Below are 15,887 nucleotides of genomic sequence, written 5' to 3'. Positions count from 1 at the left end.
TAAAATTATACTGCAGAGTGTTGCTGGAATGAAACATGACAGGGAAAACCGGAGTACCTGGAGGAAAACCTGTCCCGCCTCCGATTGTTTTAGCAGAAATCTCACATGGAGTGACCGGGATTTGAACCACGGAACGCAGTGGTGAGAGGCCAAAGCGCTTCCGCCTGAGCCACGGAGGCTACTAGGAGTAAGGTACTTGGTTAAACATTTAGGATATATTATGTATATGTGGGATGAGACCATTGCATCCAGAGTATCACAAGAGATTGCATCAAGTGTTGTAAAGTACATTAAACTGAACCCCATGCCATGCTGAGATGCCTTCTGCGTTGAGTTCGGCGAGGATGTTATCTTCAGTTATAGAGGGATCTACACCTCGTATTACGCAGCTGAGGAATCGATAGTGTAGGAGGAGGCGGTGCTTTAACGGGTGGGGGTGGGAGGAATTGAAAACGGGGGAGGGTGCATGAACCGAGATTATGAGATCTTATTGTAGTTGTAAGCAGGTTGGCAGCAGCGTCTCCGTTGACCTGGATGATGACTCTAGCAGTGGATTTCCGGACGTCTGTGATATCCTTCCAGCGCATGTTGAAGCGAAGCAGAGTGGCAAATATGGCGTGAGGTGATAGAAAAGCAGAGGAGGGGTGGAAAAATAAGAATGAATGTTTACCTGACGGAGCTGGTTGAAGAAAACGGGAGTGATAAATAGGGCGTCGTGTGCCGGATACAGCGAAGGAGAGCAGGGTTGGAGTGGTTGTAATGGTTGTGGTGATTGTGGTAGCAGGTGGAAGGACATTCTCCTTGTTGACTTCCATGGGTAGCAATGGGTGACGTGACGTGGTTGGTGGAGGTGCTGGTTCCGAAGTCACTTCCAGGTGTTGTGTGGCTTGTTATTGTTCTGGATTAAATCTTGGAACCAAACTTGTCAAGTTAAATTTCAATCTTTAATTATCGAAGGCTGGAGCTGGTGTCGCAGGAATACACCTGGCTTGATAATTAGGAGCAGCGTAGCTGGAAATTACATCCGAGTGGTAGCCAACTGCGGCTAGTTGGTGATGGTGCTGGTGATGGTAAGGGTAGTCGCCGCAGTGGTGGTGACCCAGCTATAAAATGGGTATGGAAACATGATGACTAATGTTATGTTCACTGAAGTTTCTGTCGAACATCAATGTGGAAGTTGTCGGTGATCAGCTCATCCCGGGGTGAAACCTCACGGATTTTTATCAGTCCCCTGGATTAGCGCATTTAAAGAAAATAGGGAATTCCTTACGTGACTGATATAACAGCGTAGTAAACCGCTGGACAGCGAAGGATCAAAAGCCATTTCTAGATGCAAAAAGGAATTAGACAACGGAAATGTAAGCTGAATAATGGTTTAGTGATTCAGTTACACAAAGTATAGCCTATTTTCCATCTTTCTTAAGTGTCCATTGAATGGAGATTTGTCCTTTTATGGACTGAGCATCAAACCAAATGAAATTTAAAAGGCAGACCAGCTACTTTAAAGGGGTATTGTTTAAGGAAAGCTTCATCCACGGTTCATTAACCACTTAAAGAAAATGGATACGTTATACCTCCTTATATATTCCACCAGTAAATCACCCGTTCCTATGGAGGCATAAAAGCAGTATGTGGAAGATCTAGGACCACTGTCTTCTGATGAGGAACGTGAGGAAGTGGTGGAAGATACTTTGTTGGTGTCCTGAGCCATAATTCGTAGTTTCGATCCTGGCTCAGTCCGGTGATATTTGAAGGTGCTCAAATATGTTAGACCGTGTCGGCATGTAAAATATTTCACGTGGGACAGAATTCCCAAACCTCGGTGTCTCCAAAAGCCGTAAATAGTAGATAGTGGGACGTAAAACAAATAATATTATTATTACATCACTGTTGATAAATATCATTAACTATTATTATACTTATAATATGATTATTATTATTGTTGTTGTTGTCACGGAGTTTCGGTGGCTCACAGAGGAATACGAAGTGCTTGGGTTGAATGGCTGGACAAGGTTTAACCAGAGCAGAATTTAGCATAATAAATTTGGAAATGTTATTTTTTCCTTTTCTAAAACTGATAGATAGAGAATCTGAATGAATAACAAACAATATTAATGAGCTCGTCAGCTCTAACAATATTGGGGGCTTAGAAGTCTGAACATCAGGTACAAAACTTGCGATAATTACAAGATAGTTAAGAGTAGAACATAATTGTTCCAGAAAGGTACAATGTTTTACAAGAACAAACTTGACTCCTGCCAGTTACATTACACAGGAGTCTGAGCTCCAAAATTCCCTGGTTTAGCCTCGCAGAGGCACTCAGTTGCATTAAATGCACTGCAATTAACCTAGGCAACCCATCGGGTGTTTAAATGCTTCACAATAACTGCAAGCACTGCTCCTAAAGGGAACCAAAACGCAGAAACAGTTGCAGAATAAACAGGGGCAAAACATGCCTATGTTACATGGCCTTAATAGTAAAAAGATAAGGGTTGGACATAATCAGCCATAAGCAAAAGGCAAGGAGGCAACACACCTGCACTCCTTATAGAAATTGCTAAAACCCTAAGTGGGCTTATGTTCCAATGATACAGAGGCTACACTACAAGGTGTGACTAAAGGAGAAACATTTAACGCCGAGATGAGATTTCCAAAATTTTGAGTTTGAAAACTTTAATCACCTAGTGCAAGATTGAATGGGAAAAAGCAGAGTTTCATCACTGTTGTTCCCTCACATTACACCTTTCCCAGTAGGGAATAGAAATAGAGTCCTCAGACTTCGCCGATAATCCTACTTTAAAACCACCAGTTTACAAAATTACATCAAAAAAAAAACTGTTCAGACCTTCCCCTCAAACTATCCGCAAGCTCTATCACATGTCTAGGTAAATTCTGCCATTACCTTGTGTCGCAATATCCTCCTCAAGCAGGCCTCGCCCCTGCTTCCGGGGCTCGTGTCAAGTCGCTCACCCAACCACTGTAGCAATTCAGACAAGACGGCCCTAAAGTGCCCTGCCTTTATAGTGCCGTAAGGGGAAGCTTCCAGAACACTTTGCTAATTAGCTGGATTCAGCCGGGGAAGGTATACTCCCGGTACTATTATTATTATTATTATTATTATTATTATTACTATTATTATTATTATTAACTGTTTCATTTATTATGATTTATTTTACAGTGTTTTATCTTATCAATCAATCAATCAATCAATGCTGATCTGCATTTAGGGCAGTCGCCCAGGTGGCATATTCCCTATCTGTTGCTCTCCTAGCCTTTTTTAAAGTGATTTCAATGAGATTGGAAGTTTATTAAACATCTCCCTTGGTAAGTTATTCCAATCCCTATCTCCCCTTCATATTTGTTCCAATTTGTCATCTTGAATTCCAACTTTACTTTCATATTGTGATCTTTCCTACTTTAAAAGACGCCACTTAAAGTTATTCGTCTAGTGATGTCATGCCACGCCATCTCTCCGCTGACATCTCGGAACATACCACTTAGTCGAGCAGCTCGTCTTCTTTCTCCCAGTTTTTCCCAGTCAAAACTTTGCAACATTTTTGTAACTCTACTCTTTCCGACAAGGGTTTGTAACAAATGCGCTAACGTTTTTTATATACTTTATACAAAATATGTACATAATGTAAGTCAGTTGGCATTTTCTAAATGTCCCTCGGAAACATTTTTTGTGATCATTCTTCATTATAGTCCTTTATTGACAAACAATACTTTTCATCTGCCCCATAAATACTAGAAAATATTTAACACACATAGATTTTTAATTACATCAAACGCAAAATATTTTTTAAAGTTGAGTCATCAGATTTAAACCACTATGATCCGAAGCCCTTCATATTATAAAACAAATCATAAAATAAAATTATACAAATTATTTAAAAAAACTTGTTCAGATTATTTCCGTTTCCTTTGTTACAGGTAGAACTGTTAGCCAAGTACGGGTATCCAGCCGAATCTCACACCGTAGTGACAGAAGATGGCTATATTCTTACGTTGCATCGCATTCCTTACGGGAAGAAATCTCCAGAGAAGGCCAACAGACCGCCAGTGCTTATCCAGCATGGTATCATCTCCAGTTCTGTGGAGTGGCTCATAATGGGTCCAGAAAAAAGCCTAGGTAAGTGTTTATTATTAAAGGCATCACTGTATAGAACCAACCTTAACCCGCGGATTCACGCGACTTGGAATAGTTTTGTGGACATTAATGGAGCTGTTGAACACTGAAAAGTACATCAAAATACGCCCAAAGTATGTTTAGTAATGTTGTAACATGTTGGTTTCTATCGATTTGTTGATACAAGTTCATTGTTTTCAAAAGAAGAGAGGAGAGTAAAGAAACTGTAAACCCATAGACAAAATCGCAGAAAGTGGACTTATAACACCACGATCGGGAAGAAACTTTAATACTGGCTCCTCCAAGTGGTACACGACTAAAACTGAGGTCTCAAACCACGTGTGTTCTTGAAAAAGGTATTGAGGATGGTTCTGGATTCCTCGCAGCGAGCAGAAGGCAAGAATGTACCAAACATAACTGTTATTGATAGCAGATACCAACAGTACCTGGCTGTGGTATCAGTGAGCCGTCAAGGAAGCTGCTGATCTTGTTCCCTTTTCTCTGTCTCTGAGATGGTGTTTTAAGGTTGTTCTTTCTTAGATCCTACTACACGGATTGAGATGAAACCAAAAGCAGGAAAGTTCTGGATGTCTTTAATTTAATACTGGCAAGTATCCTGAACAAATCGATTTGCAGCCTTTGCGTTCAATCGATCACCGAATGACAGACAAAACCGATTAATGATTGATATCATCCTTGCATCGTGTACGGAAGGGGGGGGGGATTCTGTCCCCGCACTTAATTTCGTCCCCCTATGGATTTCCAGTTTGTACGGTTGGTACATATTGTTTAGCCACGCCCACTCGCGTAGCCTCATCCCGTTGTCTTGTTGTGAGAGTTGGTTGTGTGCACCACGTTTAGTTTCTGTATACAAGGAGGATTTGCTTTTCTTGCTGAGCTGAGTTAGTGCAGCATTCAAATTAAGAGACTGTTATTCGTAGAATGAGCACTGATATGTGTATAAAATACTAGACTGCATTTCAGTCGTGTGGTGTAGTTACTGGCGTGTAATCGCCACACACAGTTTGTTGGCGTGAGTTACTGTAGCGGCCATTATAATAAATCAGGGTATGTTCGTAATTTCGTCCCCCTTCATTTTAAATGTTATTTATGAAGTTTATCATTATTTTCAGATGGGAAAACGCAAGCAGTGGGATAACGAGGCTGTGAAAAAGGCTATTAAGACAATGAGGGACAAGATAATGGGTTATAAACGTGTAAGTAAAGCGTTTAACATCCCACGAGCAACGTTGAAAGATTATGTTAAAAAGAATACCAAGAAATAATTTTTCATAAATGGCCTTCCATTAATTCATTACAGGGAAAGTGTTTGGTAAGGTTAGGTAAAAAGATATTAAAATTAATTGTACTTTTCATAAATTTGATGGGGAACGAAATTACGAACACATTTTTGGTAGTTTAGTTTTTGTAGTGTTTATGCCAAACATTCACTGCCTTACATTATAACAGTTTCATTGTAACTTGCCCGTTAGTGGAAAATATGTTCAGTAATATACCAGGCGTCCCGCGTGCGCCGTACGTTCTACTTAAAAGTGTCCCGTATGTAACATTGAGGCATGGGATGCCTATTCACTTGTTTTCGAAGGAGCGCTACAACGTGCTGTATTTCGGATGTAGTGGAACAAATGACAGTCATTTTACTGCACACGTTCCATAACAGAGTGCATTTGTAAATACGCCAAAGATGCAGAAAATAAAATTTACATTCATGTATACACGTGCAGATATTACACTCTATAAAAGAGATAGATAGATAATAATAAGAATAATAATATTTTTAATGTTATTTGTTTTACGTCCCACTAACTACTTTTTAAGGTCTTCGAAGACGCCGAGGTGCCGGAATTTAGTCCCGCAGGAGTTCTTTTACGTGCCAGTAAATCTACCGACACGGGGCTGTCGTATTTGAGCACCTTCAAATACCGCCGGACTAAGCCAGGATCGAACCTGCCAAGTTGGGGTTAAAAGGCCAGCGCCTTAACCGTCTGAGCCACTCAGCCCGGCGATAGATAGATAGATAGATAATGTCTTTATTGGCGTAGTTAAGGCCATTAGGCCTTCTCTTACACTAAACTAAAGAGTTGTTTGTATGAAACAGAAACTAATATTGTTGGGCGAAATACGTGTGCAGAAGGCAGACGTATGTTTAGAAACTCCTGTGCCTACCGTCTGCAAGCTTCGGCTGCATTCCAACCAGATTCTCCATAGATGAAAATGATGCCTGTGTATTCGTCGTTGCTGAACATACTAGCCATTGCTGATGTGGAAACAGTATATGTAGCCTGCAGTAGTAATGTCCGGTCGAAAACGAGGTTTACTAATGTAAGGGATTGCATTAGACGGGTAGCGCTGAGGATCATGTTGCGAGCGACCGTCCGATTTTATCTCTTCATATTGAACCCTTTGGTCCATATTGAGGGATACCTACCTTTCTTACCTATCAGCAAAGTTCATGAGATCTGTCTCTTGGGTCGTATCGGGTTCTTCGTCACTTGCTGAGGTAAAGGTAGGGTTCAGTAATTCTAATCTATCTACTGGAATGAAAGGTCTGTTTAAAAGATTCCTATTTATTCAGGAAATTCTGAAGCAATCTGATATGTCAACGGTATCATAGAAGTCAATTGTGTCCACTGGACACCACAATCATTTTACATAAAGGTCAGAACACTGGTGTGAGACTTTAACGTAACTGCCTGATGGGCATTCTTACTAGAAACCATTGTCTCAAGTATTAATTATTTAATAAAGGAAAGTCTGAAAATCCTTAAATTCGGCTTCCATGTGAGACCACATGTGTTTCGTTATGGTCCAGCCCTCGTAACACGAACTCTTAACTCTGGGTATAATTAAGGCAGTCCAATTGGTGTGTGCCACACAGTGGTTCTACGGCATGGACACTTAATTGAATCGATGTGACCTGCGTCTATGTCATAGACCGACATCTAAACTTCTAAGTTACTTTAAAGTCATTGTGGATGATGACCGCAAGGAAAATGATGTTACAGTGGCATATGGCCCTAATCTAAGTCACTGAGGTTGATGACCCCCTGACCATCCAAGTTTCTAGGCTGAAGGCTAAACACAATTTAGTTACATCGGTTGATGACCAAAGTTTCCACTTTACTATCCCCAGCACATTCACTGCTCAATCAATCAAAGTTCAATAATTACAACAATAGCAATGCTCACAAACTTTGTGGCAGTAAAATCCATTTCCTTCGGATATGTCCCCTTAATCGTTACTTTACATTTAAATATTCCCCAGAAAACAAACAAAATTTTCCAGAATGCATCTCCAAGTTATCCGCTTGATTAAAGTTATTTCAAAATGCGGTTTCACTGAATTTAATAATTAAATAAATTTAAATGATTTAACGAAATGTTAAAGAACAGTAAATTTTATCTCCGCGGACTCTGGTTTCTTCACAAATTCCTACGCAGCTGTGATGTGAATTCAATCTTGTGATATTTATCTGGCTGGAAAAGAATCGTTACATAATTCATGTCCAGTTTTATATCTTGTCTCATGATCTCACACTTTCAAATCTAATCTAGTTCTAACCGTTATTAACACTTGGATATCCTAATAATCTACGTACAAACCAAACAACTCGCCATATAATTACGATGTCATATCTCGTCATACCATTTATGAATTTTGTACACCCCTCAGATAAACCAATCATCACAACCATCGCTCTATATTTTGGACAACCCTGAATTTGGTTACTCTGTTCCTTATACTCGAAGTTCATGGTTTCAAATGTTCATTACGTCCCCAATTAAACAAATTTTACAGTATTCACAATACTCAGATTATTACCGGCTATGAATTTCAACTAAATCCAGCATTTTAACGTTCTCCCTGGCCGAGAAATACAATCTCAATTCCACGCGTGTCCCGTTACATCCCCGCTGTTTTCCCCTTATCAGCTGAGGCCTCACACCCCCAAGTTCGCTTGGCAGTAACATGAAACACCTGGTTTGTTCCAGTTGACTAGCTTCTCAAAATGCTCACCTTTTAAACTCTGCCGACATAATTAAACAAATACGATATTCTAACCAACAAAATGCACAGATTATGCTTCAAGATGCCCACACTAATTATACGCGTCGCCAATTAATACCGCTGTGGATTTCTATGAATTTATTTCCATTCCCAACATTATAAAATATACCTCGAGCTATCGTGTCCCGGCTTCAGTGACAGGACTCTAACCTGATTCGCACATCTCAACTCATATAAAACATTCCTCGGGCTTCCATGTCCCGGCTTCAATGACAGGTACAACCTGATTCACAAATCTCATATCAACAAAACTAACCTCTGTTTCCCAGCTCCACAATTATCATCGACAAAGAACTGGAATAAAATCCTCACTAGAAATCTCGACGTCTAATATCGCACAATGCATTAATCATGAATAACTTCGCATAAAGGATATCGTATTTAATAACTTGATTTTTACAACAACAAAAAATGACTGAAACATTCTACTAGATCTTTTTATTGTCAGTCAGACACAGTTTAAAATGGGCCTAGAAAAACGTTTCTCTCCGTGACCAAATTCATCACCCTAGATTCTCACCCGACAGCGCGCTTCCACTCGATTGAAAATGAGTAACCATGGATTCCTACATTATTAACGTCCAAATTGCAGACAGAATATTTTGGCACACGAATTACTTAATCACATTAGAATTTATTCAGTACTTTGACTGTCCTATCTGGTACAATTATTTCACTCAAGAAAACTATCTCCTCATGGAGTCAAGACCTAGCCACAATGGCTAAAATCTGCAGTTGAACTCAGTCTACTTTTGTTGTTTGATTTCGCAGAGCAGCTCAACAATTTTTCGTCCGCTTTGTATGACAAATGCCGGAGAAGGAGACTTCGTCATGTCGTCCCTTCATATTTATAGCAGTTACCCCTTCGGATATCTCCCTTTGCCGCCAAGAAAATTTCTATAAATTTTCTGACTTAACTAAACTGTAATTTCAAGAGTTTTGAAAGTGACTACACGCTTGCTACATTTCTGGCGGTAGTGTTCATGGACATTTAAAATTTATACGGGTTCGATTTGTGAGATGATTGACCCCCTTTGATAGGCACTATATTTTTTTGACTTGGCTTGGGTCACGCCATGTACACGCGCTTTGAAATAGTTCACAAAAATGACTTGAGATTCTTCCGCTGTCGACACGTGTGGCTGACGTCACGTACCCCAGAGCGTGGGACCGAAGGTAATCACCCCCTCGTCACGTGTCAAATCCATGCTATCAAGAATCCAACTTTTAATTTAATTGTTAATTTATGCATAATGTTCTTAGGGCACAAAGGTCATGGGTTCAATATTCTGACGTGACCTATCTGCTGGTTCTAGTGCCCCTGAAAAAATCACTTAGTAGACATCCCATTCATCATTTGTGCATGCGGACCTTTTATAAGTAGAAAGTACGGCCTTTGAGGGCCGCCTGGTGTATACCAATTTCTAGCCTTGTCCATAATATTCCTGAAATTCTATAAATCCGAAGTTATTAAAGGGACGAAAAATGTCGCCCCTACCTTATATTACAGAGTGATAAAATATACTTTACTCCGGAGTGAGCAATGTTTTTCTCTGTGGATGAGCTTCCGATTGGTGGCCGTGCACGGGAAGGGGTGTGGCGCAGCATGCCATCAAACCATCACATGTTTTGTTCCCTGACTCTAGACTTTGTTTTCCGTGCACATGCATCCCTTCTAGCAGGGCGAATAAATTGCCACAGTTAAATACCCTCTTGGAGTCAACAAAACTTAAAGCAACGACTCCGTGTGGCACAAATCATCATGCCAACATTCAATAAACACCGAACGGAGAAAGAAAATTAAATCACTTCACAGTGGGTTAGCTAAAAATGTCAGCTAGAATTAAAATAAATGGAGAACAAAGCTTGCAATAGCAATAGCAAATACCAAAATAAATTCAGTTTAAATGAGGCAAGCTTCAACGACAGAGTCACAAGGCAAGAGTACAAGCCCACTAAAACACAGCACTGCTATTGCAAGCTTCGCTGTCCATTTATTTTAATTCTAGCTGACATTTTTAACGAACCCACTGTGAAGTGATTTAATTTACTTATCCGTTCGGTGTTTATTGAATGTTGGCATGATGATTTGTGCCACACGGAGTCGTTGCTTTAAGTTTTGTTGACTCCAAGAGGGTATTTAACTGTGACAATTTATCACTTGAAATAACACCATAATGTAAACAGGATGGAATTAAATTCAGGATACCACGGAGCACAAATAAATACACATTAATCACACTAGCTTGCGAATTTAAACTTTCTCATCATTGCATAATGTTTAAATAGTGATCCTTTATATTTCAGGCATTCTGAATCCGAAACTGAAGTCAGTTTTCCTGTATCATCAGGTTTCTTTGCAAAATCGAAATGAATATGTAAGACTCTCGTGCATATACAGGGTTAATACACTTTATTGTCACATGTGAGAAATACTGTTCTTCTTCTTTCTTATTCATCTGAACACGCTGTTATATTTATGAACTTAATACACATACGTAGAGGCAAATGGTCTAAAATTCATCATTCATAATCCTGGTAAGATGTTGTAGATTTGCATGTCCACGGTTTCAATTGTATATCTCGACTTATTTTTAAGAAACTTCGTTTTGTTGCTTTCCTCTTGTGAGGTGTAGTTGGAATGCCTCTCTTCAGTAACCAGCAGTACCCTGCCAGCATGTTTTGGTTCCATTTACTTGAATATCTGTCTTTAATTTCCTTTATATCCTGGCGAAATTTTTGTCCTTGCTTTTCGCTCAACATTCCTAGGTTCTAAGGGAAATAGTCCAGATGTGAAAGTAACATGTGGGCTTTAAACTCATATTACAACCTAAACCTTGGAAAGAAACAAGCATTCTGTCCACCATTTCCTTTTAGTCTGGATCGTTCGTATTGCTAATAAAGTCTTTACCGGGCGAGTTGGCCGTGCGCGTAGAGGCGCGCGGCTGTGAGCTTGCATCCGGGAGATAGTAGGTTCGAATCCCACTATCGGCAGCCCTGAAGATGGTTTTCCGTGGTTTCCCATTTTCACACCAGGCAAATGCTGGGGCTGTACCTGAATTAAGGCCACGGCCGCTTCCTTCCAACTCCTAGGCCTTTCCCATCCCATCGTCGCCATAAGACCTATCTGTGTCGGTGCGACGTAAAGCGCCCCTAGTAAAGCGCCCCTAGCAAAAATAAAGTCTTTAACTATATCCCGGAATGCTTTCCAGGCCGAAAGTTCTGCTGCGCACATAGCGTCTTCAAAATCAGTATCAGAAAGAAGTTTTCTGATATATTTTCTTTTTCAAGTTGTTTTACGTCGCACCGACACAGATAGGTCTTACGGCGACTATGATATAGGAGTGGGAAGGAAGTTGCCGTGACCTTAATTAAGGTACAGCCGCAGCATTTGCCTGATGTGAAAATGGGAAACCACGGACAACCATCTTCAGGGCTGCCGACAGTGGGGTTCGAACCCACTCTCTCTCGAATACTTAAGCGACTGCAGCTATCGAGATCGTTTCTTTAAATATCTGGAGGTGGGAATCGGATCCCCCTCTGCTCATTTGACCTCCCCAGGCTGAGTGAACTCCGTTCCAGCCATCGTACAACTTTCTTTTAAAAATTTCGTGGCAGAGCCGGGATTCGAACCCGGGCCCCCGGGGGTGGCAGCTAATCACAGTAACTACTACACCACAGATGCGGACACATCCCCAGGAGTATCGCTGTAATTGTTTATGCTCGGTGCACGTTTGACTGAAATAGGCCTTCATCAAACCAAAGCCCAAGCACAGGACACAGTTGGTCTATATACACAGGTCTAGTCACGCTCTCAGAATTCTTTGCGTAAGCGGCCATTTTGAGGCTATAGAGCTCTTCTTTCTGGCGTCTGCATTTTATCCAGTGCAATGAGATTGAAGTTATAAGTATTATTGTGTCACTCTAAATTGTAGAAGTCACTCATGTAAAGGGACTGCATTATTTAAATTTCCGAGAGATAAGAATAGTAGGGCAAAATGGGCGCAGAACTGTTGTGGTGAGTGGCAGCGAACAGAACATTCACAGCTGTGCGAGGTTTGCTTGATAAAAATGTAGTGATAATCTGCCAAGTGTCCGCCTTCGTAGCTAAACGGTTAGTGTTAGTAGGTACCGTACGAAGGCACGGATTTGATTACCGGCACTGCCAGAGATTTAAAAAGGGCAGGAGAGCTAGAATATGATAAAAAATATGTACACGCAGCTCACCTCTACTGAGGGTGTGCTTGAAAGGAGCTTCACCACCTCGGGACGAGAACACGAATGTTGTCCGGCTGCATGGCCAACTGGTTAGCGTGCTGGCCATTGGTCCACGAGTCCCCTGTTTGATGCCCGACCGGGTAAGGTATTTTAACCTTCATTAGTTTATTCCGATGGCTCGGGGGACTGGGTGTGTGTGTGCCGTCCTCATAATTCGAATTCATCATTTTCACAGACACGCAGGTCGCCTATGAGGCGTCCTGTCGCAAGACCTACACCAGGTCTCTCCGGAGCCCACACTCCATTATGCGAATGCCCTGATGTGCGTGAGTAGACTTTTGAAAGACATCATGGGCAATTCTATCTCTTTAGGAGGGAGAATTATTGTTCTAGGTGGAGATTTTAGACAGGTTTTGCCCGTTGTTCCGCATGTTTCCAAACAAGCTGTTATTCAGAGCTGTATTAAATTTTCTCCTCTTTAGTTAGAATTTAAAATATTTCAATTGCTTAAAAATATTCGAGCAAGACCAGAAGAATTAGACTTTGGTAATTTTTTGTTGAAAATTGGTAATGGAGATTATCCCTCAGTGAATCATGAATCGCCAGAGCAATCTGTTATTGACTGACCACCATCTACCATCGTGAAGCAAGATATCGTCTCTGAAATTTACCAGAATATGCTACTGTATAAGTTTTCTTTATAAAATTGCCATGAACAGTGAACACCGTGATCAAATCACTTCTAATCTTCTACCCGGAACGGCCAGAACGTACATCAGCGTAAATAACTTACTGAAGAGGAAAATGATACTCTCCAATTCCCCCGTAGAGTTTCTGAACACCTTAGAATTAAGTGGCTTGCCTCCTCATGTCCTTAAGTTAAAACCTGAAGAAAAAGTAACGTTACTACGAAACTTAAGTGTTTCAAAGGCTTTTAAACGGAACAAGATTAATTGTACAAAAATGCATGACAGTTGTGTTGATATCGAGCTTGTTACGGGGTTAAGTGTTGGTCAGAGAGTTTTAGGTTTGTAGGCGTCCACCTACTCGGAATACCTCATTCCTGCCAGGTATGGGTTCAGATTTATTGAACTTTGTGGTGAAAGTGATGATTTCGACTTCATCTCGCCTATTTCTCTTGCGAATGTCACATGCTGAGCAAGGTTGACACATTTCTGAAGTCCAGTAGCTAGCTCTTCTGCGGATAATGATCCCGTTTTTCTTACCTTGTGTCTTCTGGAGTTTAACATAAATATGGTGCAAACCTGCTGAAGATGACGGAAAGTGGAGAAACGTGTTGTGATTTCCTCAAATGGAGTAGCACTAACTAAACATTGTTCTATATCCCTTCTTTCCGGAAGTCAGGCTCCATGGCTAAATAATTGGTGTGTTGATCTTTGGTCACAGGGTTCTCGGGTTCGATTCCCGGCAGGGACGGATATTTTAACCATACGTGGTTAATTCCGATGGCATGGCGGCTGGGTGTATGTGTTGTCTTCATCAACATTTCAACCTCATCACGACGCGCAGGTCGCCTACTGGAGTCAAATCAAAAGACATGCCTCTGGTGAGCCGAGCTTGTCCTCGGACACTCCCGGCACTAAAAGCCATACGCCATTTCATTTCTTTCTAGAAGTTCATGCGCAGTGACGTTTTGAGTCCTTAGTGGCTATTCCAGCCATTCCAACGACGAACGTTTTCCATCCCGTTAGTTCAGATGCAGGCTACGAGAGTGCTATTGTCAAGACTTTTCTTGTCACAGTTGTTGCATGAAAGTGTTATACATCACGATGACGGGTCCTGTTAGCTCAAGTGGATCAAATAGTGTATAAAAGCTATAATTGAAAGTACCTTTCATTTCGTAGCGCCTCTATTGTTCTCCTTGATGTGGGCCTCAAACAGAAACTTGTCAAAAAAGGATGTCACAGTAGTCCTAGCGTTTTGACGTAGCCTTCCTCATCAAATTGTAGAGGTAATTGTGATTCTCTGATGCTTCTGGAATGGTCTCAAGTACAGATGGGTGATTTGAAGTCCAATTGCGGAGCAGAAAGCCTCCGCGTTGCAGCAACACTTGATATCCTCCTTCTTATTGAATATTGCGGTAAAACTGATGATTTCAACTTCAAATCGTCTATTTTTCACAGTGTCGCTACCGCACAATACGTCGTCAATATAGAAATCCCGTTTCAATACGCGAAATACTGTAAGAAACACGTGGGCTTCTTCTTCTGCCTGCTGGGTTAGGCATCTTGTGGCTAGGAAGGACGCTGGGGATGTACCTTACCGTCTTCAGTTGGTAGGTGCGTAGAGGCGCAGATGGATATTTTCGCCAGATTATGCGCTGTAAGTTAACATCTTGGCCGCCTACTCCGATCCGGCGGTACATTTTTTAGCAGATCTTGTTGAACTGTCGGTTCAACCGCAAGAGTATCACAGAGTGAAACGCCATTGCCAGTTTTGCAGGAAGCATCGAAAATAACCCGTGTTTTAGTACTGGTACTAGCTGCTTTCAAGACTGCATGCTGTGAGAGATAGGAGAATGCTTCTTCGTCCCTGCATAAATCCGAAGCCAGCTTCATATGATCCAGGGTATCATACCCGTCCATGAAGTTCACGTAAGCGGATCGCAGATCAGGTCTCTTGTCATGCCTCCGTTCCAGTAGAATGAATCGTTTTTCCGCTATTTTGTAAGATTTTCCAAGTTGTGGACCTTCTGCCATCGTAGGTAATCTCATTAATGCAACGTCGACTGTCGTTCCGTTTGGTGTGAGTTGTGATGTTCCTCACAATACTGCCCTTCCTTGGTTAAGGGCGATCTTCTAGTTGTTACTTCTTCTCTTAATCAGAATTTTTCCACCTTCCTATTGAGGTCATTGTCCTGTCTGAGAAAAAATTATGAAGTGGGTTGCCGCTTTCTCGCTAGTCCGAGCCCGGGACTTTGTTGGAGCTGACAGTATCCATCCTAAAACAGTATTCATGAAGATTGGTAATTCATCGCAGTTTTTTCGCCACCCTTTTCGTAACAGCTGCCTTAAAATCCACCGGTCCTGGCTTGTTGAAGTGAGGATCCGCCAATGTGTGCTGTGGTGGCCTAGCTGATATTTGTCACAACTGTAGAGTGCGTGCACGTCACCCGTTGTGGACCAATTAAATTAATATTTAATTTTCACGACCGCATTTTAGTCGAAACACACTTTCAAGGTATTATTTCTTGTTTAGTACATGTAGTGCATATAGAAGAAATGTTATGTACATAACAAATATGGTCAACAGGGTACCAGAGGGATCAGAATCCACAAACTTCCGATTTAACGATTTAACGATTCTCTTTCTATTTGAACTGAGGTAGTCTACGACTCCAGATCTATCAAATTCTTAAGGTTGAACATTTATTTCGAGTACAATGTGGCCATGAATATCAATTATTCATATTATTTTCCACCTTCCTTC

The 15,887-nt window shown here is 41.2% G+C and overlaps 1 protein-coding gene across 1 annotated transcript in view; it reads left to right on the top strand.

Annotated features, from left to right (window-relative positions):
• Window positions 1-15,887, top strand: part of LOC136866127 (lipase 3) — a 105,696-nt gene that overhangs the window by 30,163 nt on the left and 59,646 nt on the right. Inside the window, exon 2 of the mRNA XM_067142817.2 lies at window positions 3,934-4,132. Coding sequence (XP_066998918.2) covers window positions 3,934-4,132 — 199 coding nt within the window. The remainder of the gene's footprint in view (window positions 1-3,933; window positions 4,133-15,887) is intronic.

This window comes from Anabrus simplex, chromosome 3 (genome assembly GCF_040414725.1).
Source record: "Anabrus simplex isolate iqAnaSimp1 chromosome 3, ASM4041472v1, whole genome shotgun sequence".
NCBI lineage: Eukaryota > Metazoa > Arthropoda > Insecta > Orthoptera > Tettigoniidae > Anabrus > Anabrus simplex.
The sequence above is the reverse complement of the archived record's forward strand: the minus strand, read 5'-3'. Positions and strand labels throughout refer to the sequence as shown.